We start from the raw sequence: 25089 nt of genomic DNA on the forward strand, positions 1-25089 counted from the left end.
CTTCCCTCGTTTACAGATTAATGAACCCTACCTTTTTGAAACAGTTTATATTGTGGTCGAAGCAACTAATCACGAAAATCTTTTAGCAAGTTTTGCAGCTTCTAGGATTGAAGTTGTTTTTGAAAAATCTTGCAGCGTAATTTCACTTTGTAATGCTAAAAGCTGTTTTTACACATAGAGATAGAGTGGCTGAATCAAGCTTTATGGAATAGGGCTGATTGATTCGGGGTTTAGGTGCAGCCACTTTCGCATTCTCAATGCAAGTAGGGCCAAATATTCGCCAACAAATTATTACCAGGTTGGAGGTAAGCGTTAGCTACTTCACCGTCCGTTTTATGAATAAATAATCGGCCTTCAAAATAATCACCAAAACAGAGAAGAAATCAGAAAACCAACACTAAATCAGTAAATAAATAACAAGTCGGAAAACCGGAAACTGAATGCTTCAGGTTTTGTGTATTTCTTTTATAGTAATATATAATTTGAGTATGCATTTGTTCCATTAGTACGTAGCACCTAATATATGCATATATTATATCCACATTCAGTCTTCAATTTGCAAAGAACCAACAACTTTGATCTGTTATAACTTTATTACTAATAGGGTGAGTCCAAACTTGGTAGGATCATGCTCTATATTATAGCCTACATTGCTGCAAAATTTCCTGGTGCTAGGATGAACTTAAGGGGGGTTCTGCAGCTGATTATTAAAAATTATAGTAATATACTATTTCAGGGCCTAGGCACCGCATAGTGGCAGCCTCCTGATTTTTTTTCAGATTTTTCAGATGGGTAGTTTCTAAGAATGGGTCTGTTCAATAAATGATCACTTTCGACCCCCCCGCACTCCCCACCTTTCCACAAATGTCGAAATGTTCGGAAAGTACTAATCGAGACCTTTCATTTGATACCCCACATGAATATATTTGATGAAAAAAAAATGTACACTCGTTTTTGCATGTATGGGGACCCTCTTAAATTCGATGTAGAATTATATAAGTCACTGTATGGGTGAGTGTTCACAGTTCCCACCTTTCTACCAAATTTGGTGTGAATCGCTGCAACCGTCTCCGAGAAAAATGCGTGTGACGGACAAACAGATAGAAACCCGATTTTAATAAGGTTTTGTGTAGAGCAAATCGGTGTGCCCATGTGTGTAGCATGAAGCTGCTATCATTTGCTTAACAAAGTAACTTGGATTTTCATTTAACCGTATTTGAACACATGGCGTGCCGCTAATTCGTCTAAAATGTTTTTGCACTTATAAATATTTTGCATTTATACGTGTTGCAATTATCAACCAGATTCCTAGAACCAATTTGAAGGAAAAGGCATGTGGCTCAAACAATGTGTGCATTTAAAGAGAATTTGCGTTTATGCGTGTTACATTAAAGTGGGGTATTCTACACTCTACGATATTATAGATCATCAAAGCCAATGAACGATGCTTTGCCGTAATAGAGACTCGCCTTGATCACATCCGAAATGAAGATATCCCCGATCGGTATGCGGTTGCACCGATTATGGAAAAATTGTGAAAAGCGTTTTCGATGGTATGGTCATGTAGTTCACGCTAACGAGATTTCACTTGCCAAAATTGTTTTGAAAACTGGAAACGACCAAAAAGCCCGTCGAAAGAACGGTGGTTGGTACGCTGGATGATGATTTGAAACCCTCGCGACTGCATTCAGATTAGTTCTTTGATAGACCAAAATTTCACCACCGATCAAAAAGGCCAAAAGCTGAAGAAGAAAAATATTCTAAATTCGGTTTGCGGCAGATTTGTCATTAATCTATTAAATACTTCTGCATTGTTGCTTCACATGGCTGAATTGGACATGCTAATTCCTGAAAAAACGCCACATGAAAGTCCATGTTCATATTTTTGTTTATTATTAGCGTTTGCATTGACTAACAATACATGATTTACATTTATATCTAGAAATAAAAAACAACAATTTTGCTTAAAACTGAATAAAGTTAGATATTTTTTCGACTAATTCATTCTCTCTTGATTTCAATCATCACCATTTACTTGTTTCGGTCTTTGTATTGTTTATATAAATTAGATACAATCGAATATAATCCATAAAATAAGTTTTTAGCCATATTATCCCTCCTTGCGGTGAAGAAGGTGATTAAAAATCAAAACAAGTTACAATTGTCTAATTTCATCTTCCTGTTGTAAAACTCTCAAATCTTAGAAACTTAAAAAAACTAATGTATCGTTGTTCTTCACGTCTCCAAGTAAACTCAATCAATCTCTTACTGTTTTTCAAATACTGAAGTTTGGATATAATAATGGGCAAGTCGTTAATGCTAAAGCAGGACTGTAACATCGGCGAAGTCCTACCAAATATCAGAGATACTATGTTTTCGGAGTGAGGCAAAATTCAAACTTGATTTTCTCTCCTTTGCTTCATTTGATCACAATTGCTAGAGGGAAAACCATGAAGAACAATTTTTTGGAGCTTGATTCTATTCTAATTTTTAAGTTAAATATGCATATCATCACTAATATAAAGCAGTCTAAATACAAACAGCGTTGGATGTGTCCTTCCTTTCGAAGGAACGTCTGTTAATGTTCCTATTGATTTTAAGGAATGTTTCACTTCGTATTTGAAATTTTCCACAATTGCTCTGATCCACGTGGATGGAAATCAGTTTTTGGTGATTCAAACCAAATTTTTAGGACTTTCTGCGTCCTTTCTACTTCTTCAAGATCGAGCGCTCTATGCATCCTATTTATTACATTTTTCAAAGAGATTCTAAAGTGACTAATTCATGTGAGTGGAAAATTAAGCGAAAGGACACGAATACTTTGAATAATTTGCAAGCTAAGTAGCTGATGTCTATATTGTAAATCTAGTAATAAGACTATAGATATTTTAAGAAATCATGTATATTATCCTCTTAACAATCAATGTCAACATATTATTTTATTATATATATTCTAAGTTTTTCTTTGTATAAAATTATTTATGTTTGAAGAAAACTCAAATCATATCTAATTAAGGATTTAGTTTCTAACCTTTAGAGTTCACATACTATATCACATTCATTTTTATCTAAAATGTATATTTAATTTAATGTTCTCCTACGAAATAGAGACTCGCTTCAACTGTAGCAAAGTATTTCGATCCTAGCCACTAGAATTTGGCAGCACCTATATATTGGGGTCTGACTGCTCCCCACTTAGGCTGAGACTCGTTCAATCACACACTCCAATTATAAGTAACTTTATCAAAGTGCATTTTAGTTTTTTGGTTTGCGTGTTCCCTGTATTTACGTTGTTAAGTGATGTCCTCAAAACGGCGGGAAATTGTAAAATAAGCGTTCTAAGTATGATTTTTACATATTAAACGACAGCGGTTTGATGTTCGCCACCGATGACATGCGTCGTACGCGACCCATCATCTTACGCTCGATATCCTCTAGCGTTTTACCTTGAGTCTCAGGAACATAGAATATCACAAAGAATAAACCAATTAAGCAAATGCTGCCAAACATCCAGAAGGACCCGTGTGTGCCAATTGAAGCTGCAAAAAAAGGAAAACAAAAATTATAGCCTTTGGAGAAACGTACAAAAAAGGCGAGACGAACCATTGAGATCGCTGAATGTTTTCGTGACAATGAATGTGCACATCCAATTAAAAGCAGTCGCAACGCTAGCAGCCGAGCCTCGAATTTTGCCTGGAAGGATTTCACCCATCATTAACCATGGAATGGGACCAAATCCTAATGAGAATCCGATGACGAAGATCACGAAGCAACTAAGTGGTAACCAGCCGAGTGTACTAACGTCAGAGCCGTGGTTCTTAGCATAGAAAAATCCACCGAGAGTAAAGAGGGTAATGAACATAGCAACATCCGAAATGTATAGAAGAATCTGAAATGAGATATACATAAGTTAGCGTGTGTTTCAAAGACTTTTGTACGGGTTCTAAGCAAAAATATTAGGAGTTAAGTGAAATAATGTTTTATCTAACGTCATTCAGCCTACCTTCCTTCCTAATCGATCAATCAACATAGTTGCAATGAAGGTTGCGATGAAATTTACAATGCCAACAATGATCGTGCAGAGATTCTCATCGATGGTTGAACCGGCATCCTTGAAGATCGACACAGTGTAAAAAATAACAGCATTGATACCGCTGAGTTGTTGGAAGAACATCAAACCCAGAGAAATTGCTAAAGGTTTCAAGTTTGATCTTTTCAACAGCTCAAACATGGTATTTTTCGTTGCGTGCCTCTCCGCATCAGAGTGGGATCGGATAATGCCCTTCAACTCTGGTTCAACATCAGCTTCTTTACCGCGTAGCCATACTAACGCCTTTCTGGCACGTTCCTCCCGCCCACGAGAGACATACCAGCGCGGAGTCTCAGGAATAAGGAGCATCAGCAGCAAGAATGGTACAGGGAGAATGCCCCCAAGGTATGCAAGAAGGGACCAATCCATGTACTTGCCAGCCACGAAGCATAGAAGGATGCCAATATTACCAAACGCAGTGGGAAGAAGGCCAAGAGTTCCTCGAACTTCAGGCTGCACTGTTTCGCCGAGATACACAGGTAATGATAATGAAGCTACGCCGACACAGAATCCTGACAAAGCCCGTCCTGACAACACCATTGATACGTTGCTTGCTGCAGCAATCAGCAACCATGATATAATGAAAGGCACAGCCGTTGCAAGGATTGTATTTTTTCTGCCCAAATATTCAATAAGTGGTCCACCAACAATGCCTCCAGCGAGGCCAGCAAGTGGCATCAATCCACCAACCCATGAAGCCTGTGGAATAAAATCGGAGTAAGAATCTTGCTTGTTGCTTCTCTTCTATGTATACATAGAATGGGGCCAAAGAAATTCAAATCTAATGTGTGCAGAAGAGTTGTCTTAACCTTACCTCTTGTTCCGTTATGTCGAATGACGTTATATTTCTATCTTGCATCGACACTAAAGCTGGCGAAGTATACGCTGATGAGAAGCCAACAACCATAGAACCTAGTGATACTGATAGTGCAGCGAGCACCTGAAATTTTAAAAAAATTATTGTTTTTTTCGGAAAACGAATACTTTGATAACAAAAAATCAAAATTATTTTCAAAATAATAAATAAGAAAAAAATCAACAATAACCTGCGAAAAGGTACATTTGGCTTTTGGTTCGTCAACAGGTAAAGCGAATGACACGTGAGTGTCGGCCCGCATAAGAAGCTTCATCCTTTATTTGATTTTTATTCCAACCGAAAGAAAGTAAAAAATTCCGGGAATCCTTAAAAAAATCCGTGAAAAGCGGATGGTTTGTATGTACTTCACGATTTAAGCTTTCAATTCTTCTAAACTGTTGTGTTAAATTGACGCTTCTTTTTTATAACACTGTTAAATGTCTTTGATATATTCTTATTCTTTGTATTAACTATGCTGCACTCCGCATTCGTTGAAAACTTTGCACTAACTGCCTGTAATTTGTCCAAGACATTCAATTTTTATAACAGTCAATTAAGATGAGTGAATTCGTGAAGATGAATATAATTTCTTTAATTTTTCTCTGGTTTCATTTCATTCTAGTGTGGACCTTTTTTAGATGAGAACAGTACATTCCTACGTTTGTTTTTCTAGTGACGCCACTTTAAGCAAGCATATTTGTTAAAAAACCCATAAAAGATTGGCACCCGTGGATCGTAAAAATGTTTGTGATTTTTAATTCCAGACAATGAAAACAAACTTTACCGTTTGATTTTTTGGGGACAGTTTGTTTGACTAGAATTGCGATTGAAGGACGTTCTACCAATATCATAGCTTCAATATTGCTTAGATGTTCCGAAAGTTATTTATTGACTCGAAAGAAATCTGACGAAATTACACCAAAAATATCTACACCCCAACCAAAAATTGGTATCTAATTAGTCTGGCAACCACTCGAAGTTCAAATAATCGAATTTGATCGAGGTCAAGGGGAATACTGTCTGGAGAAATTTTCCATTCTGCCCTGATAATCCAAGAGCGTTGGCCAATTGGGCACATGGAAATTCAAAATTTTCAATTCTCAGTGACTTGAATTTTGGACCATAGAACCTAGTTGTAATTATTCAGGTTGCTTTGTCTGGGACAAAAGGACTAGAAAGAAAGTAAAAACATGGAAACAAAACTAACCAGAAAAAACTCAAACATACGCTAAGAATACATTTCGTACCGTTTTCTCTACTGTCGTGATCTTACACACAATTTTTCTGTTATCACAGAATAACATTTGAAGAGATTTTATTCAGTATACTTTAAGGAGTGGAAATCTAGAATTGAGGGATAAACTAACACACTTCGGAACTAATATTTTCAATGATAAAATGAAAAACTACTTTCACCAAAGTGCAAGTAAAATGTTTTGAAAAATTTCACTAAACTGTTTTTTTGCTTTAGTCCCAAATTTGGGGATGTGTTTAAAACACATACTAGAATTCACTTTTGTGGTTTTATTGTTTGGACACATCAGATGCACTCGCGGCCTTGCTGCAATCAAGTCGATTGCAAGATAAAAGATACAATTCCTGTTGCGCTCTGCAAACGAAATAAATGTCCTTTCAGCAGTCAGTTTTTGATTCTAGGATTTGTATGCATACGCATCTGCGTCGCGTCGAAAGGGACATTGAAATATTATCTTTGCGGGAATCGGGAAGGGATGCGGTTGGTCAAGATTGAGAGAAATTACTGTCGTCTGCTGAGAGGAAAACGAGGAGTAAATTAGAAAGTTTTCCTTTTGTAGTGTCTCATTATCATCATTCTTGTATTTCCAGGAATGATGTGGTGATGTTTGAAAAAGTGTGTGAAAGTCTCAGTCTTGGCTACGCGCCTCTTCCACGCAGAATACGTTACGTAAATAGATCACTCTAATTGAAACTGAAAGCTTTGATTTACGTCTTTGTGGCCATCATCGTATCACAACAAACACCTACTGAACACCAAGAAGCTGATAAATATTCCAATTTTTTATCTTATATAGTTTGACCTAATTTCAGCACCTAACTTCACTAATTGTAACTGGAGAAGATTTTCTTAATATTTGGCAATACACTCAGACCAGGCTTTTTAGAATCGAGTTATAAATCTTTAATCTACAATGAAATATATTACAGTTTTTTAGAGCATCACCATTCCCACTCCAAAAATTAATGAAATTAACGAGAAGAAAGCTGAAAGATTTCAATAAAGATGTGCAATTTCTCTTAAATTGATTATGCTTTCTCGAGCGAATTTTCGAGTGAGGCACATTAAGGTCAAAATTGGCTGATAGCAGTTGGAGTGTGTCACTATCGTTATAAAAACATATTGTTGTAAACGCTATCATGTGGTCAAAATGAGGTACCGTACGTCATGAGAAAGATCATTGCTGTTTCTACTACTACAGTTATTTGAAGAAATAATAATATTGAAAAATTAATCATGGACGTAAAGAAATCAGCTTGATTCCGGTGAAGATCCGCTTAATAGTCGTCATAACGATTAAACAAAGGAAAACGTAACATCACAGTTCAAGGTGAATGAAACAGTAGAGAAAATTATTTACATGCTTCTGTCGTCTGTTTATAATTATTGAAGCTCCTAGGCATCTCGCGAAATTCAAAACATTCTATTCGAAGCATGGAAGTACATGTCATGCTGCCACGATCATGAAGGATGATCATGGCTTGACTTGACGGGATTTACATTTTATTTCGGTGTTATCACACGTTATAACTAGAAATGAATAGATTTCGGAAAACCATTCCATGATATTCCAAAGTTTATTTTCGAACACAGCGTTTATAGTATTTCCAGAAAATGCTGCGACTTGTGTCTAAAGATACAACACAACAAAACTGAAGACTAATCAAAAATGCTCTCTAAGAAGGTAACTAGTTTACTCATAATTACTTAAAATTGTATGTAGGTACCAGCAAAGTTTTTATCACTGAAAAACCAATATTGTTGATTCGAACAGAAGAAATTTATTTTTTACCTAGTCCCTATCACGTTTTGTCCCATACAATCATTCCATTCCCAAACAAATCATATCTGATTTTGAAAAACGGCACGTGCTTCAGTAATAAATTTTCATAGTTTTCTGATTCCTCTTTTTATTCACAAAACTTCCTTGACTTCTCTGAATGGCCGGAATTTTATTGGTTACAATTAACTAATAGTTTCCCAACAATTGTGATGTTTTTTTACCCATGAGTGACGATTTGTTCATATTTTTTGATTACGCACAAGTGGGCTCGTCTCAATGAAACAACCAATCAAAATTTATTAATAATAACAAGTCCAATAAAAACTTAGCGAAAGTCAATGAAATGTCCGAATTGCAGACAAAAACTTATTTCTTTTAAACAAGAATAAATGATTGGTCGTACTCAATAGATTTTTTCCAGCGCTTTTTAAGTTAAGGTTTCATGTCCACTGTGCAAAAAGTTATAGCAGTTCGAGCAATTAAAAGCTTCAGTAGTTCTTTCGAACTGCAGAAACGGAATTGTTCATAGTTCGGTTTTTTTTTGTTTGCCATGCGATTGTTTATGTGCAAAAGCAAAAAATTCAATTAATTTAACAACTTATAAGGAAATGGTGGAATATTCAGATGTTTCTTTAGAAAAATAATTCCATCAATTGAATGTTGATTTGTGGAATAAAACCAACCTTATTATGGCGGAATTGTCTGAATCGAAATTCGCATCTATTGATATCAGTTTTAATTGAAAGCTGACGTCAGTGTAAATAATAAATACAAATCGTTTCAGGGGTGTGTCTGCAGTGGTCAGTTTTTTTCATTTCAACAATTTTAGGTCGTAAAATTCATTTGTATGATGATTTATCAAGGACTGGTGCTGCAGAAAATGATTTGGGTTTCCCCTATAAAAGGAAGCGAATTGAATTATTGTTACCAACATCTTTCATTCTTTTAATAGATTTTCATACTTTAGTTGATCTACTCTTCAGAAATTGCGTAATTTCGGCTCTGCCAATGCAAACCTACATGGAGCCAAAGCTCAACTTTTGAAGGTATCATAATTCACAAACAATTAACTGAATTTAATGATTCAGAATAGTGTTTTAACGCTAATTAAAACAGTTATTTTATACAACAACAATGATTTACGCGTGGCTTGTACACAATTAGAAATAAAAAATTTCAATAAATTATGTATATTAACTGTATATACTAGTTGTTATATAAACTCACAATAAATGATATGCCGCAAATGTGGCGGAACACGTGAGTGGTTAAATGGAAGTCAAACCTTTTGGGTTGGAAAATAGAACTAAAAAAAGTTGAAGAATATTATTATTAAACCCTTGCCGAACCAACATGACTGAACATAGTATGCCCACTTTAATTAATTCCAGTTCTAACTTACAACAAACTAAGTCATACTCAACAGAAATGTTACCTATAAAAATGAATCCAATTTTATTTCGATTTTGATCTTGAAAAGCGCATCGCAATGTCAAAATTGCCAAGCATTCAACGATAGGAATTTCTGTGGATAGTGGGTATTGAAATGAAAAAAAAAAACAACAGAATGATAATTACGTTTTGTAGCTTCAATTTTGCTCAGAGCTGATAATTTAAAGAGAAATCTTGACTAAAGGTAGTTTTGTACGGGACATGTCAAAAATAGTCGGACCGGATCCAGTGTGAATGTGCATTATGTGGTCTTAATTTTAGTATCATAATTCACTGTTCCAAACGTAAGGATATTTTTTCTCAATCTAAAATGGCCCAAGCACAAAATGTTTTCAATAAGTTTAGTTTTAGACATATCGAAATTAATCATCTCCAAACTAGCAATTATTGATTTTTGAAAAATAAATTTTAAGCTTGTTTCACCAGCACAAAGAATATTCAACAACTTCTCAAATGCACTAGAATTTAACTGAATTCCATAAGTTCGTTTTCACACTTTGACACTTTTCTAGCTACTGATTCCTTAGCTACTACTATTCTAAGTAAGCCGATTCGCAATAGATCGAACTGGAAACAATTATTTGAAACCATTCCATAATTTTCCAAGTGGACTTCCTCCCTTCCGCTCCCTTCACACACCATGATACCATGTTAGAAGGAGTTGTGCAAGAGTCACGAGAAGCAACAAATAACATTTTGGTGCACAGTTGTGTGCATATATAACAAAAGTCAGTAACTTTGAACTTTCTTATCACTGATATAAAACAATCCAGGCAAATGGAGAAAATATTAAATAATGAACATTCCTTCTTGTGCAATGTTATATAACTTGCATATAATATTCAATTTGTAATTTTTCCCTGCTTGTTGAGGCGTTTAGCATACCCAATTTGATCGTTACTGAAGTGTAATATGCATGTTTTATAGATTCCAAATATCAACGAATACAGAATTTCCGCTTGTAGTTAACAATCAATGAAACATTCATTTCTAATTAATTTAAGTAAATTGAAAATTACGGTTAGGACGTGCCTCTGTGCAAAGTTAACACTTATGAATGGAAAGATAGGGAGTAGACATTATATTTTACGAGTTTTGATTGAAACGATAAGGCAAGAGGTGAAAATAGAAAGCGGTAAATTCTGTAAAGGCTGAATGATTGGCTTGAAAAATAGACGGAAATTATTGCAATATAATCTCTACATTGCATAAATAGAAGACAGGAATTAGCTCCGAGACTATGAGTTGAAGAGAGAGGACCGGACCAATTCGGAGCCGATACAATGGAATATATTGACTTTTATAGAAAGATTATCCAAATTTTCGGGAAAAGGAAGCTAAAGTTCATAATAAATTAGTATACAAACTAGCAATCAAACAATTCTTAAATGATCAATGTTCTGTAAGTATCACTTTAATTCAGAATAGGTTCCAATAAGGCATTCAAAATCACAAACACAAACTTCCACTCTATTTGAAATAACTTCCGTCGAAAATCAACTACTATCAATGAAAACTTCGAATTTACCACTGACCGACTCCCATTCCGAGGAAAGTCCCATTTATCATTTTAAAAACGCGACCGGCGAAAAGGCACAATTCATCACAAGTTACGCGTCTTAAGTAGTCTCCTTATTCCAAAACTATCGTCAAATAATTCTTCTAAACTTTTACTTGAATTTTATCACGATTTTCGGACCGTTATAAATTTTCCATCAAAGTAACTTTCCTTGCAAACACAAAAATAAGGAAGTTCTCACGTTTTATAAATAAAAATGTCGAGCTGGTATCGTAAGGTCTACTGACTTTGTTGCTAACTGAAATAGGTGGGTATGAAGCTGCTATTGCTTATATTCAGTCATCATAATAATCACTGCAGTTTGTCAATATGCAATTTTGCTCAATAAGCACGAAATATTTTCAAATCACAAAAGTCTTATGGCTTATTCAGTGGAACTAAACGATTGCAAAAAAATTGGTTTGATTTAATGAGTTATTGAGTCGTTCGAAAAAGACAGTATTTTCATTTTCACAAATAGATGTCTAGCTTATGTGACAATTAGGTCGCAATTTGTACAAAAGAAGCGTTGCAAGCAATAAAATTAACAGTTGAAATGGCTCATTTCCACGAAGCCCTTTTTGTTCCATGGCAGGTTATTGAAAATTAACGATTAAACCATTGAATTCAAATTATTTACCTGAGTATAAATGTAGATGGGATTTGTGGTGGGCCTATATATTTCCAATTTGGGTTTACCATCTTCTGTGATCTGCCGAACGTAAGGAACTGAATTTCTAAGGTTTTCATTTTTTTTACCGCCCATGTCATCCATTTCGAAGAATCTGTGACTATAGTACAAATCTTCTATTAGAACAATGTCCTGTAATGCGTACGATTCGGAAAATTACCTTTTCCTCGATTCAATACTGATAGAACGTTGATTTTGAAAACTTGTACGCGTCGATATTAAATCTTCTTCTTCGTCACTTTCGAGATCTCGAAAATCAATCACAACTGGCTTTGTGATGTCTGCATCATATTGAACATGGATTAAACTCTTCTTCTCGACATCACCATCGTCATCACTACTTGACGACGGAGTTAGGTTTTTATCTAATTTAAAGCTAACACGGGGATCTAAACTTTGATGTTTTCGTCCCTGAAATTCTTTACGGTTCTGACGGAACTCTTCATCTGAGGAGGAGCCTTTGAGTATATTATCCAAAAATGGTGTAGATTTGATGTCCAGTGAGACGTGTTTTTTAGACTGAAATGCCTTTCTGTTCTCGTTAGCTAGGATTGTTTTAAGGTCCTAAAAAATATACATTTTAAAATAACAATTAAACAAACTTATCATACGGTTCAAAATTAGTCAATTAAAATTTGATCCCTTAATTGAGGATTTTTCGATTTGAAATGCATAATCCTTATTTAGGAACAATATTTTCTCATTGTTAAGCGTGGAATGTGTTTGCTAGCCAATCTTTTACGTAAAAACTAATGATCCGCCATTTCAAATTTGGCTAAATTTTATTTTTCTATATTTCGGGTATAACTTGGTCCGTCGTGCGATAAAAAACTATAATTTGGCCAAAAAAGAAACAACATCATTAGTTTTTGTTTAATATTTGATCATTGAGTTATGGCATTTGAAATGAGTACATACAATGAGAACGTCGAATTCATTGGCTTAAAGCCAAATTTCGGGCTAAAAAAGTTACGATAGGTATTTACTAATAAAAAAAATCATTTCCTTGGTCTATGCGGAAATACTTTTTCCAACTAAATTGAAAAAAATGCGTAGACAATTCCGTGCATTTTTTGATGCAATTCAAATATATAAATAATAATGAAATAATCTTCGTTTCAGATTCAATAATGGAGCAAATTCGTTACTTATCTGATTTTGTCTATTAAGATAGATTTACATTTGGGGGCCTTTTTAGTTCGCAGAAATCGAATTCTTTCAAATATGAAATTATAAACCTCCGGAACCCAGATTCCTGGGTCAATAATTGGAATTCAGCATGAACTCTAAATTTGATTGACTAATTAGACTACCGTTAAAGCCTTGCTTACCTTCAAAATTCCTCTGCGATCTACGCTGACTGTTTTGCCTTGTTGGAATTTCTCTCGTTTATCCTCAAAGCTATCCTCATCACTACTATCATGTGTTGAAGCAAAAGATACTTTTGATCCTTTGAGTGATTGTTTCGATGTTTTCAAATGTTCCTGACTGGGCGTTTGCTTTGGCCAATTGGTAGGAGTAGTTGGTACAGCATCTTCTGTTTCTAGGATTGGATCAAACGTGAGCTCTGGTTTTAGTGGATGACTGCTGAATGGTGGTGGTGGTATAGCAGGGAATTCACTATGATTATCATCGATGACTATCGTATCCAAACTAGTAGCTGTTGTCGACGTTGAGAGGGTTCCCTCACCGGCCTGAACCCTCTGGTAGCCGTGCGCTTCTGGGTGTTGGGTATCATCCTGCGAAGATAAAGATAAGATTTTGAAACTTGCAATTGTTCAAGTATTTCAAAAAAGGTAAAGAGGTTCAAAGAACCGGTCCAAAAATTGGGACGATTATTATTTGAATATGTTATAAAAGTAAGTCTTCAATGTTTTCGCTGTACATCAATGAGCTTTCGTTAATTGCATCGTAAGAAGCCAGAAACCAGCATTTATTCAAATATGAAAAATTTATCAGTAAATTAAGAAACCTTTACCAGTAAACTTTTTTTTTAGAAAATCACAAACTATTCTTTTGTAAAATTCTGATTTATAATTTGCTTAGTAACCGACATTGATGCTTCTTAGAAATCTAACGTCAAACTGCTATAAATTTGCATAAAAAACCGTTTCATTCAACTGACATGTGATTCAATAAGTGATTACATCCTCGTGGAATGATCATTATTCTAGCAAACTCCCCTCATGCGTTCACGTACTCATGAGTTACGTAATTGCTTCTTAATCATTGCTCCAAAAAATTAAAATTAATTTCCAGAATTTTTTGTTGACTTTAATTCAAAACATTTGCTTATCGATTTAGCCTCGTATTTTTTTTTAACATACACCCAATAACTGGTACGCTGACAGCAAATTAACAAATTAAACTGGTATTTATTTCACCGTGGTTCCGAGTTAAAAATAGTTATGAATAGAATAAGAATTTCTTTGTTTGCATTTCGCCGTAAGTTTTGCACATAGCCTTATCTTACTAGCGGTGCCACAGTGTCTCGTAGAAGCCCCCAATGTATTATGATATTACTGAGGTCAGTCCGTGGGCTGAGATTTTTAATAATCCTTCACGACAAAGGAGAAGGTTTTTGTGCAGATTTTCGATTCTTAGAAATGTAAAGAGTACTTTTAGAAGCAATGGTAATAAACTCTGGCTTAAATCCAGTACCACTGAATATTGCTATCTCAATTGCACCCATTATCGTCTTGTGCCTCTCTACTTGATGAAGTTCTCAGTCATATAGAGTACAGTCAGAATTATCTATTTCAATGACTCCAAGTCTTCCGGCTTTTAAGTTCAACCTCATTCGTTCTGGGGTGGAGCTCATCACCATGGCATGCGCAATACTGACAGCGTTTATGCCCTTTGATTGTAAAATGAAGAATTTCCAATTTCTGATTTGAAATCTGAACGAATCTTGTGCACTTAGTAACCGCTATTTATATTATTAGTCTTTCTCATCTAAGTCGAATTCGCGGATGCCTATACAAACTAGGTTTAGATCCACCTCATATATTTCAATATTCTCTTTATTGTTGCCACGATGGACAACATTACAAAACGTTTCATAAAAAATCCTAGTTATTCCAAATTCAGAAATTTATTCGCATCGTTTTTCTTCCCTTTTTGTCATATTATCTGATTCCATTGGGTTCCTATATCACATTAAGTCATTTTTAAGTGATTCCAAGGAATTAATAGTAACAGAGTGTGGATTTTGTGAATCAATTTCGAACTTCTAACTTAATAATTTGAAGTGATTGGAGCTGACTTTGTGTTTCCATTGGATTTAACTATCAAAATATCTACACGTAAATGTATTTGGGATTAAAGTTTAAATTCAACGATCCTTTGTAGTGACTTTAATTTCCAGTCTTGTTTTATGGAAATGACACTTTTTAATGCGTGAATTCAAATAAGTAATTTACCACTAATCACTGATGATCCACAAATTTTTTCACTGTTGAGCTTTTCACTAAAATCTAGTAAATTCTCGTAACAATGGAACTAGTTTCTCGACACCAAATCTTCCTTTTTCGAACTAATGTTTTCACGAAAACTACGAATTTTTATTTAAAAACACCAAGGACCAATCGAGTAGACTTTGACAATATTGCAGACACTGTCTAAATCATCTCCCATTGAAAATTTTTAGTATTTATAGGAAAAGTCAGTAAACGAATGATATTGTTGATTTTGTCGTTATCAAAATGGGAAAATCTTCTTGAAATCATTCTATACAGCTTCTAGACTTGTATCAATGATTTTTTAATGCGCGCATGTAATTATTACTGGTACTGGTGTTTGTATTCGTGAAAAGCGGCAGGCTGAGAACATATTCTGTTTATAATCCAAGATTTCTTGGATTTAATGGTTGAGTCGGAGATATGTTGGTAACATAAAGCAAGGTCCAATGTGATGAGCTTCTTCTGTTATCAGCTCTATTTTGATTTGGCTTCCTTTTCTATTTTAAATTTTCTTTGTGGGTTTTTTCTTTTTTTGGCAATCGCTGTTGTTTTGAAGATGGATTTGTGTATTTCAAATGTAACAAGAATTGTTTGGTTTTTACCAGTACTTGAATACATAGAAAACAAAGATATAGTTATAGTATGCAGAATATTGCGAGAGCTTTACTGTAAACCTGATGAAAAGACATATTTTCCATCAAGATGATTGCATCGTAAAGAAAATTAAAGAATCTTATCATCTAGTGCTTCTGGAGATATTATTGTGATTGAAATGACACAGCACATTTGAATCAAGTTAGATATATGGGGCACCTCTACTCGTAGTTAGTAGGTTAAATACAAAACTGACTGTCTGAAAAATGCTATTGATAGTTTAATAATCATTCAAACTGATAGAAATTCAGGCTTACGGTTACATCGATTTGATAATTCCCTTGACGATTACAATCAAATTGTTTTAACATATAATATATATATACACTTTGAATAAAAACTAAAATATAAAATATGTGAAATTCGATTTACAATTCACGAAATTGCACTTAATCGACTTTTCATGGTGATTTTGAATGATAATTTTGAAGCAAATTGTTGCAACTCGATTATTGGGGAAAGATCGAATCAAAGGAAGCGCGGCGAAATAAAAGCTTATATCTATACTAAACACTAATAATTTTACTTTTCCAAAAACGGGACAATCCATTCGTTAAAACCGACTAACTTTTAAAAGACCAATTTGAGTCAACGACGTTAGTTGCTAACAATAAATAATCCAAAAAAAGCCGGTAACTTAAAAATTTCACATAAGAATGTGAATCAAACTCGAACCATTCGCTAAGAATGATTTAAAGCTATTATTCAAAAGTGTGAGAATTTAAATGCTACATTATAAAAGTATATTAAAAGTATGAAAATGCTCTAAAAATAGCTAAACATATATTTGTAAAAGTGATTGATCAAGTTATCGGACCAAATACTGCTATTAATAGTTTATTTAAAGATAGATTATAAATATGCTTTTCCGATTAGAGGCATGCAGTCAAAAAAGTTCTGGATCAAGTTTCACTTGCTATTATTGAAACTCCCAGTAGGATTGCACTTGCACTCTTTTGTTAATATTTATTTCCAAACCGACTCTCCCTATCCCGGTTTCAGCATCCAAATATAAGTTTCTCAATTTGACGGATCTTTGCGCTCTTCCTATTTATATTAATGGGCCAATCATCGAAGGGGTCAAACAATTTATGTAAATGGGTGACGGTGTTTCTGCCGAGAGTATGGGACGAACCTCGACGCCTCTCAAGGTATTAACGACACTAGATCCGTCCTCGTTTTTTTTTGTCCAAATGTAGGGATCGAAACACCAACGTCAAGTTGTGGTCCCACACATCCAGAGTTTTACTCTATGGCCCAAACCATAAATAAATCCTGTCACAGTCATATCTTCGGGATAATCCAGTCATACCCAATATCGAATGAAGAATTCGACATATAGGCCAGATACTTGTAGACGTGTTAATAAGATGGGGAAAGTGGAAGAGTTGTTAGGTCGCACATGAAGAAATAAGTTCACTGCTAGCTATCCCATGCAGTGGAATCCATTTCGTAGTGATCTGCTTTTTTTCTTTATAGAAAATCAGAATCAACAAATCCTCCCTTCCTTCTTATTAATTAAACTGGTTTGTATCGACAACCCGAAGCTTCCGTCCCTTCCAGTTATATATTTCCATAGTCAATAGCGACTGAACAGCTCCTACAACCATAACTACTAAATCATCATTCAAAATACTATAGCTGGTTCTCAGAAAATGCAAGTTGAGAAAGATACAACATGTTAATTAGTTAATTAAAATCCCAAAGATTGGCAAGGTCAGGAGTTACGCTGGAGCACACCACAAACTGCACAGTTATTCTCCATGAAAACCCACCCAATAGAACGTTTCAGAATTTATCCAAAGAAGTTGGATTACTGTAAAAAATGCGTTCTCCATATAGCTTACATATTATATATTGTATGTCTATAGCAGTCTAATAGCCATCTTATATATGACACAAACACGTGCTTGCAACCACGTGCCATCACGTCACGCCCATGATAAAATAAACACTGTTACGTGAAAATGCGCAGAGCACGTCTATGGCTAACCTTACACGATCAGTATTTCATCAGTCTGCCGTCAGTCAGAATGGCAAAATTGCATTTTTATGGCAATGGTTGATAAACTGATGGAAATTTAAATGTTCTAATAAAATCTGTTATGATAATATAGCTGGAGTGATGATAAGTTGAGCGTAATTCAATTGTCATTGCGAATAATTTGAACCTTCAAATGCATGTAACAAACGGACAAGTGTCCATCGATATTTCATTAGCCCATTTATGATGGATTGACTTATGGCTGACTGACTGGGCTGATGAGATACTGATCGTGTAAGGTTAGCCTAACATACGCCAACCTATCATTCCCAGTGTTTTTTAATCCATGAGAATTTCAGCCATGAGTTGCGGTTTTTACCACTGTTCTTGTCGGTCTTCTTGATCCCTTCATCAGTACAAAGCTACCACTGAGTTGGTTTTGAACTGATGAAGGGGGTAAGTTGCTTCCGAAATATATATTTACATTGAAAACTAAAAATTTGTAGTTTGGAGGAAGCTACTTGTCTATCAGTTTTAGTCTAGACTACAAATAGCAGATAATATCTAATCTCTTCTTGATCTGTTGTCTAATGGCGTCAAGATTAACAAATGTCTAATATTTAAGCTCTCATATTGTTTATGAGTATTTCTGCTGCTTCTAGTGAAAGTAAGTACAATCGCAAACACCGTTTCCGTCGCTAGGTAATTATTTTTTATTCTCCATATGCCAGTGTTTCGAGAACAACGTGTTCTTTTCCTGCTTCCCCTCTTTCCTGGGCGTACTTCCAAATAGTTTGTATTTAATTTGAAGACAGTGTATGTGAAAGCAAATTTATTTTACCACATAAAGGAATATTCCTTTGCCTCCTTCCTAAAGAAACTCTACGAGAGAATGAATAGGTTGGGAAACTGGAAGCTGGACGCTTTAAGTATGAAAGTTTTTGTATATTGAGAGAACATTTACCCCATTTCTATCTAACTCGCAATGTTCATTCATTTAGTATGTCAGACTATTCATTTTAGTGGGATCTTGACATTCAGTTTGTTCGTGCTGTAAATTTGTAGAAGAGCGACAACTTTGGTCTTTGTTACTAATTTGCAATTTTCACCGAGTGTGTTACTTTATATCATAGTTTTAATCTCTGTAGAATTTTATAATTCTAGGTTGAAACAAGCATAACTCGGAAGTAAAAATATAAGAGTACGCTTTTGCGATTGGGTGCAAGAGGGAATTAGGGAAAATTTTAACTTCACTAACGGATGTCTTTGTACGCAAAAACGGAGCTTTTATTATGGCAGTAGTTAGAGGTACTTTGAAATATGAAGTAAATTATCAAAACTGATTGAATTTTAAGTCAGGGCAGGAACTGATGGAGGCCAACTTACAAGGCCTCTTATTCTTCCAAAGAGATTGAGAGGTATAAATCTTTTTTGCGGGAGGTTATGCTCGTTTATTTGAAAATACGCCACCCAAAAAAAGCAGCAGGATGTGGTTTCACCAGGATAAGGTGCTCCCACATAACTTCAGGAAGGTTACATCCTTTCCTACCGAAGAATAAGATGAATGGTGGATAGGCCGTTGTGGGTCAATTCAATGACCTCCAAAATTGCTCGTTGCTGTAGGAATATTTAAAAGAAGTGATTTATGGGGAGACTCCATGGTCCTCAGAAGAAACGTCTTCTAAAATTATTTCAACTCAATTGACAAAGAATAGAGTAAAAGATTATTATTAAGTTTAAGCAGATATCAGTATGGAGAAAATTTTCAGCTTTACATCACCATTTTTGTGATTTTTTTTTAAGAATTTTCGCATAAGCAGTTTCTGGGAATGGTGCCTTTAATTAAATGTTCACTTGACTGCCCCGCATCCCCCCGTTTAGAACTACTGTTAAAATTAATCTCAGCTTCGGAAAGCACTAAACGAGACCTTTCAATTGATACCACACATGACTATATTCGATGAAAAAAATTGTACGGCTCCGTTTTGCATCTTTGGGAACGCTCCTCAAACTCAACGTAGAACGGGTATGACGATTTTAATAAGGTTTTGTTTTACACAAAACCTTAAAAATGAAAGATATTATGGCTCTTCTGGTCCCCTCGTTTTAGGATTCTGTTTCTGTTCAGCAAATCAATTTTCATTTTTTTAATAAATTCAGTCGTAGTCACACCCTTATGGAAGGAAACAGTTAGTACTTTGACTGTTGCCAATCTTTATTAGCCTGAATTATCGTAAGTCAAATTTATTGGATGAAAGCTGTGTACAAAGATTAAAGTCGGTCTACTCGTGTGATTCAGTTGATTGCGCATAAGACACGCTTTAAAAAAATTGAATGTTCACGATAAGAACAGTTCAATTTCCAAGCAGTTTTTAATTCTCCTCTCTCATACTCACGTATGTGAGAAATGCAAAGTTTATTTCCCATGATCACATGAAAAATGGTTTAAAGGTATATATCAATTCCGTTGAGCAAAAAAAGCGAATGGGAAGCTCAGCCTACCAATTAATTTCGAATTCATCTGTTTTGCAATATTCCATACTATTCATGTGTGCTTATGACATAATTCATTTATTTAGTTTTAAGAAGGTTCTCAACTCTAATTATTGAGAAATTTGCTGCAATAAAAGCATTTATGTATATCACCTATGTGAATATGCATGAATGGGTCGACAGACCAAATCGACCCTTGGCATTCAGTCATGAATGAATGAATGGATAGGAATGGAAATCCGCATGGTATTTCATCAACTTTCATTTCAAATCCAACGGTTCCTTAATTGTTTTATGCTAAATATTTACGCTAATACTATTTCAGGTAAATGCTCTTCTGTTGCACGATATATTTCGCCCCGGATTTTGTTTTCAATGAAATCGATCATTGCATCTTCTAGAGAAGAGACTAATTCATCGCTTTTATGTATAGAACCAAATTATAGCTAAACTTCAATATTTTTTACATTCAGATACTTCCATAGAGTCATTTTCAGTTAGCGAAATATTAGGTTCTATATGTCATCCTTCACATTTGTTTGGATTTAATAATAATATCTGTATGTACGGTTTTTGTATCTGCTGGGGTGGATTATTGCTTTGTAATTAAAGGAAAGAGGGAAAGCCAAAGTCAAGAACTTTTTCATCTTTTTCTTTTTAAATAAAACTGCAAACAATATTGATACGAATACGCTCATAATAGCGTGAAGCGTAGAGTTAAAAAAGGATGCTAGTCGGCACATTAAAGTGCAGAAGATAGCAAAATCCAGTACACATGAATACCCAAGATGTGATGGAAGAATGTAGGAGTCTTTCTACGACATTTTAAAAAGTAAGCAGAGAAGACGAATAGAGGTTTTCTGATAAACATCTTCGCGAAAAAAAGTGCAATTGCTGACTTGCATACTATCTATATGAACGAATTATAGACGACGAATATAGACGAACCACTTGAAATAATCAAGAGAAATCTGACGAAACTTTCTTTAATAACAGTAACCACTTTTTAAATCACCAAAAAGAGCAAGCTTTTATTTGGAAATCATTCCAAATTTATTGAACTTCAAGGACACATTCTGATCCCGAACACAGTTAATTTTATCCCGCAAAATATTAACATATTGTGTAGCAATAAAGGCCATTATTGTTACTCAAACAGGATTTAAACACTTTTAAACCTAACCTGAAATCCATTCTTTATTTTGATAATATGAATTCACATTCGTCCCGTATAGCACGAATCAGCGCAACACGTATTTTTTCAGAACAATTGTTCCAAGTATACCTGCATTGTGTAGTGAGAAAAAGATACTGAAATTCCAATCAACACGAATTTACCGTACTATTGTAGGGAGAAAAGACAATTTGCCACGCTTTTCCCTTATCTAATATGTAAATGTATTTTACGTATGTTGCCCAGTTAATGCAATTCATACCATTAGAATGAAATAAAGTTAGTGACTTGAAATGATTTACTAATTTTGCAATAATTAGCTTATTCGGAATCACAAAACATTATCCTTCTTATCACTGAGTGTCATTTATCCAAGGTTCAAAAGATATTCCTACTGTTATCGATTGAACGTGGCTATTGTTTAGGTGGGAGGCAGCAATGACGACAGATTGATGGATATACGTATTTATCCACTAAAATTGATGATAAGAAATCAGGATAATTTGCGGCTTAATAACTACCATAAAATGAATGATGCATTCTATACTTGTTATTAAAGATGATTTCGAAGCTTTTTTATTTTGTAAAAATTTCACTTTATCTACTGAGAGAAGACAATAACTACACGCATTGCATCTGTGTCTTTTCATCTTTTATTATTTTTTGCATTCGACAGAATATAAAAAATTTATAGCAGATACAAAAACGGACTGAACTCAACTTCAGCATTGGTCCAATGAAGAAAACATCCATTAGTTTAACTTTGGAGACTATGCTTTCGAAACCAGTATAGAAGAAACGGCAGCCACATTTTTTCTAAACTTTTCCACTAAACCATTTGATATCTAGGTAAAAGCAGAAATAGTAGCAAAATTCCGTTTGCAGCATTCTTTCTGTCGATTTAACGCAACTAGTTTTTTTCAAAAAGCCAAAAGTAGAAACCGTTTTAGAAATAAAAGGTGGCTGTTGCGTCAGAAATTAAAAGCGCCACAACTAATTTCTGACAGCAGATCTTCTCATTTATGTTTTTATGCGCTTTTCTTATAACTTGTTGACTCGCGTTATTTTTTGCTTGAGTATCCTCAACTTATATAAAGTTGTTAAAGCATGTAAGATTGTAGTGGCCAAATTCCCTTCATATTCAGTTTGAATAGCGAAAAATTTCAGATGGGGTTACAAATTTGCTGTCGCTCTAATTATTATTTTGTTTTGTACAATGAATTCATTGCACGACGCTCCTCATCGCTGAGATTCCTCAAAGTAAACTAAGTGTTAGTATTTCACTCTCGCCCCCCCCCCCCCCTCTTTCACTCAACCGGCTTCCAATAACCAAATGTTGTGATCTCAATGGCAATGCACTCCGCTACTTTCTTTTTTGTTTTCTCCTTCAGAACCCGCCCAGATTTATCAATGAACACTTTAGTCAACAATACAGAAACATTAATAAATGGATGAAACAGCGTAGATTTGAAATGTAAAACTTTTAGCGTAAACTTATTAATTATTTCAAAACCTCCCACCAGTTCGTAAGTTTTTCTTCAAATTCAAAATTAAGATTGCAAAACTAAAGTACACAAATGTTCTCTTACCTTATCCGAAACCGTTCGCATAATTTTATCCTTGATTTTGCCCATTGCGCTGGTCAGCTGCCCGCCGCCGGATCTGTCTCTTCCGCTCATTTTGTTGTTTAAATACTTTTATTCCAAAAATAATCCAAATCTTATTCCGTAAAACTGTTTCTATCACAAACTCTTAAAGTTTTCCGTACTGGATAAAATTCTCAAAAGTGCAACACTTTCTTCAAATTACTGTTTATTCTTTTTCTTCCAACAATTGACATTCAACTGCAGTTGAAAGTCAACGATAAACACGGTATCAACAAAAATAGTTTCAGTTAACAATGCACGCACGAAATTCACTTGATTGGGTTCACGTCTCGGATAAAACTTTTGTCAGCAAGACCATATAGTTGGATATCTTGGCGCTCAATGTAGTGGTGAAATGCAATGGGGTATCGTAGCTTTCTCCACTTTGCACTTACAGCTGACTTACATAAACTTTTGACGAAAACAGGTGAGAATTGTGTGCGAAATTATATAGATCACAAGGCCGACAGATGTGGGGACTTTTGAAGTTTTTGTCTGTTGAATTTTTAAACAGAATTCCACTTTGAATTGCTAATGTTAATTTGAATTTTACGTGGAGTCGGCGTGCAGTGGGTTTCCGCGTAATGCATTAAGCAGTTTATTTAACTATCGATGGAAGTTTTCCGTTGATGTTCATAAATTTTTGCACAATCATTGTTAACATTTGCAATATCGTTATTCGGTCTCAACGATGGTTTGAATCCGCTTTAGCAATGATTGCTTCATTCCCCAAAAGGCCGTAGAATTTATTTGAAGTCGGCGACGATGTACTGTTGGAAATTGGCGGCAAGATTTGAAAAATTTCGCATTTACTGCAATTAACTTGCATCCACTCAAACAAATATCCAGTCACAAACACAGACTTTTATGTTGCTAATTCTAACGATTTGAATTAAATAGATAAATAACGCGGGATACTACACAAAACAATTAACTTCTTCTTGGATTTAGCGGAAATGATTTATACTTTATTTAGCTTTCCAATTGCTCTTATGTCCGCACTCACTTTCAACTTTATTTATTACTTTTAACGCTTAATATTATTTATATTTTCTCTTTCCGATTCACCATAGCTCTCAAGTTAGACTAAAATATAAAGTAACTTTGAAGCCAAGTTTTATATCGTGACATTCACTAGTATTAGCGGTTTTATAAATGAGCCTGTGTTCGCTTACCAACACTCAGAAGATTTTATCGTGGAGGGCTTCGCGGCCGCAGCGCGAACCCCACCGTCGAAGCCAGCTAGCGGCTAGAGGAGCCAGTCAGCGGCTTTCGATATACATCCAAAAGAGTTATTGCACATTGTAATTGTTGTATTTTTGGTGTATATTACCGTCAGTTGCTTATGTCGCTTTTCTCACTCTCATACTTGGGCCAAGAAATTCGTTTACAGCTGCGCTAACTTAGCATGTAGTGCTGAAAATTTATTTTAGAACGATATATCAATGGGGAAAAGACGCAATGGTCATGCTTTGCAAATTGGTTTTCATTCTCATAAAAAACGTTTTATGAATTGGCAACTTATAAATTTTCCGTCGATGACAAGTTTCTTATTAGTGTTGGTGCTCTATAAAAGTTTGGCCCCCCAAATTTTATCACTTTGTACCGTGGTCATGTGCGAAACTCCTCATGAAATCATAACCTCGTCCGTTTTGTTGATATTTGGAATTCAAACTTTCCGCGAGCTGAGTGACCAGCCGCTATCTATGTAAACTTAGAGTCCAGAGGTCAAGATCGAAGGAATGCTTAGATTACATTCATCTGAAGCTGATATCTTTACGGCAACTAAGGTATATTTGCAGAAGATGACGTGCATATTACGTGCGGCTGTGCGATGATTTATTGAATGTTATCTCATGTTCAGGAATTGCAATGCAAAATATTAAGGTATCAAATCAACATGTTATCAGACATTCGATCCATAATAAAATGTGATCCGCTTTCATCTAACAAAAAAACGATAATTTTCTCGACATTGTCTGTCTGTCTTTC

At 34.9% G+C, this 25089-nt stretch overlaps 2 protein-coding genes across 4 annotated transcripts in view; one reads left to right on the top strand and one right to left on the bottom strand.

Moving 5' to 3' along the window:
- The window catches only part of LOC119661207 (RING-box protein 2), a 233222-nt gene that overhangs the window by 38796 nt on the left and 169337 nt on the right, over positions 1-25089 (top strand). The window lies entirely within an intron of this gene.
- Positions 1867-24177, bottom strand: LOC119661204 (facilitated trehalose transporter Tret1). 3 transcript variants are annotated; one of them, XM_038070426.1, is made up of 8 exons: positions 23041-24177; positions 13017-13424; positions 11846-12249; positions 11635-11785; positions 4905-5030; positions 4004-4789; positions 3604-3889; positions 1867-3539 (listed from the first exon to the last, which is right to left on the bottom strand). In XM_038070426.1, exons 1-8 carry the CDS (start codon positions 23128-23130, stop codon positions 3352-3354), a joined length of 2439 nt encoding a protein of 812 aa, XP_037926354.1. In that variant the 5' UTR covers positions 23131-24177; the 3' UTR covers positions 1867-3351. The 3 variants fall into 3 exon arrangements, with proteins under 3 accessions (XP_037926354.1, XP_037926355.1, XP_037926356.1); XM_038070427.1 differs by lacking the exons at positions 11635-11785; positions 11846-12249; positions 13017-13424; positions 23041-24177 and adding exons at positions 5137-5459; positions 9860-10006 and having other exon boundaries at positions 3352-3539; XM_038070428.1 differs by lacking the exons at positions 11635-11785; positions 11846-12249; positions 13017-13424; positions 23041-24177 and adding exons at positions 5137-5459; positions 9883-9987 and having other exon boundaries at positions 3352-3539.

Source organism: Hermetia illucens, chromosome 1 (genome assembly GCF_905115235.1).
Source record: "Hermetia illucens chromosome 1, iHerIll2.2.curated.20191125, whole genome shotgun sequence".
Taxonomy (NCBI): domain Eukaryota; kingdom Metazoa; phylum Arthropoda; class Insecta; order Diptera; family Stratiomyidae; genus Hermetia; species Hermetia illucens.

Bases quoted from the DNA above. Each gene is read 5' to 3' on its own strand.
- LOC119661204 (XM_038070426.1), bottom strand. From the start codon at position 23,130: ATGAGCGGAAGAGACAGATCCGGCGGCGGGCAGCTGACCAGCGCAATG. The intron at 13,425-23,040 runs GTAAGAGAACAT...TTATCTTCGCAG, and splicing joins TGCGAACGGTTTCGGATAAG to GATGATACCCAACACCCAGA. The intron at 11,786-11,845 runs GTAATTTTCCGA...TTTGTACTATAG, and splicing joins AGTATTGAATCGAGGAAAAG to TCACAGATTCTTCGAAATGG.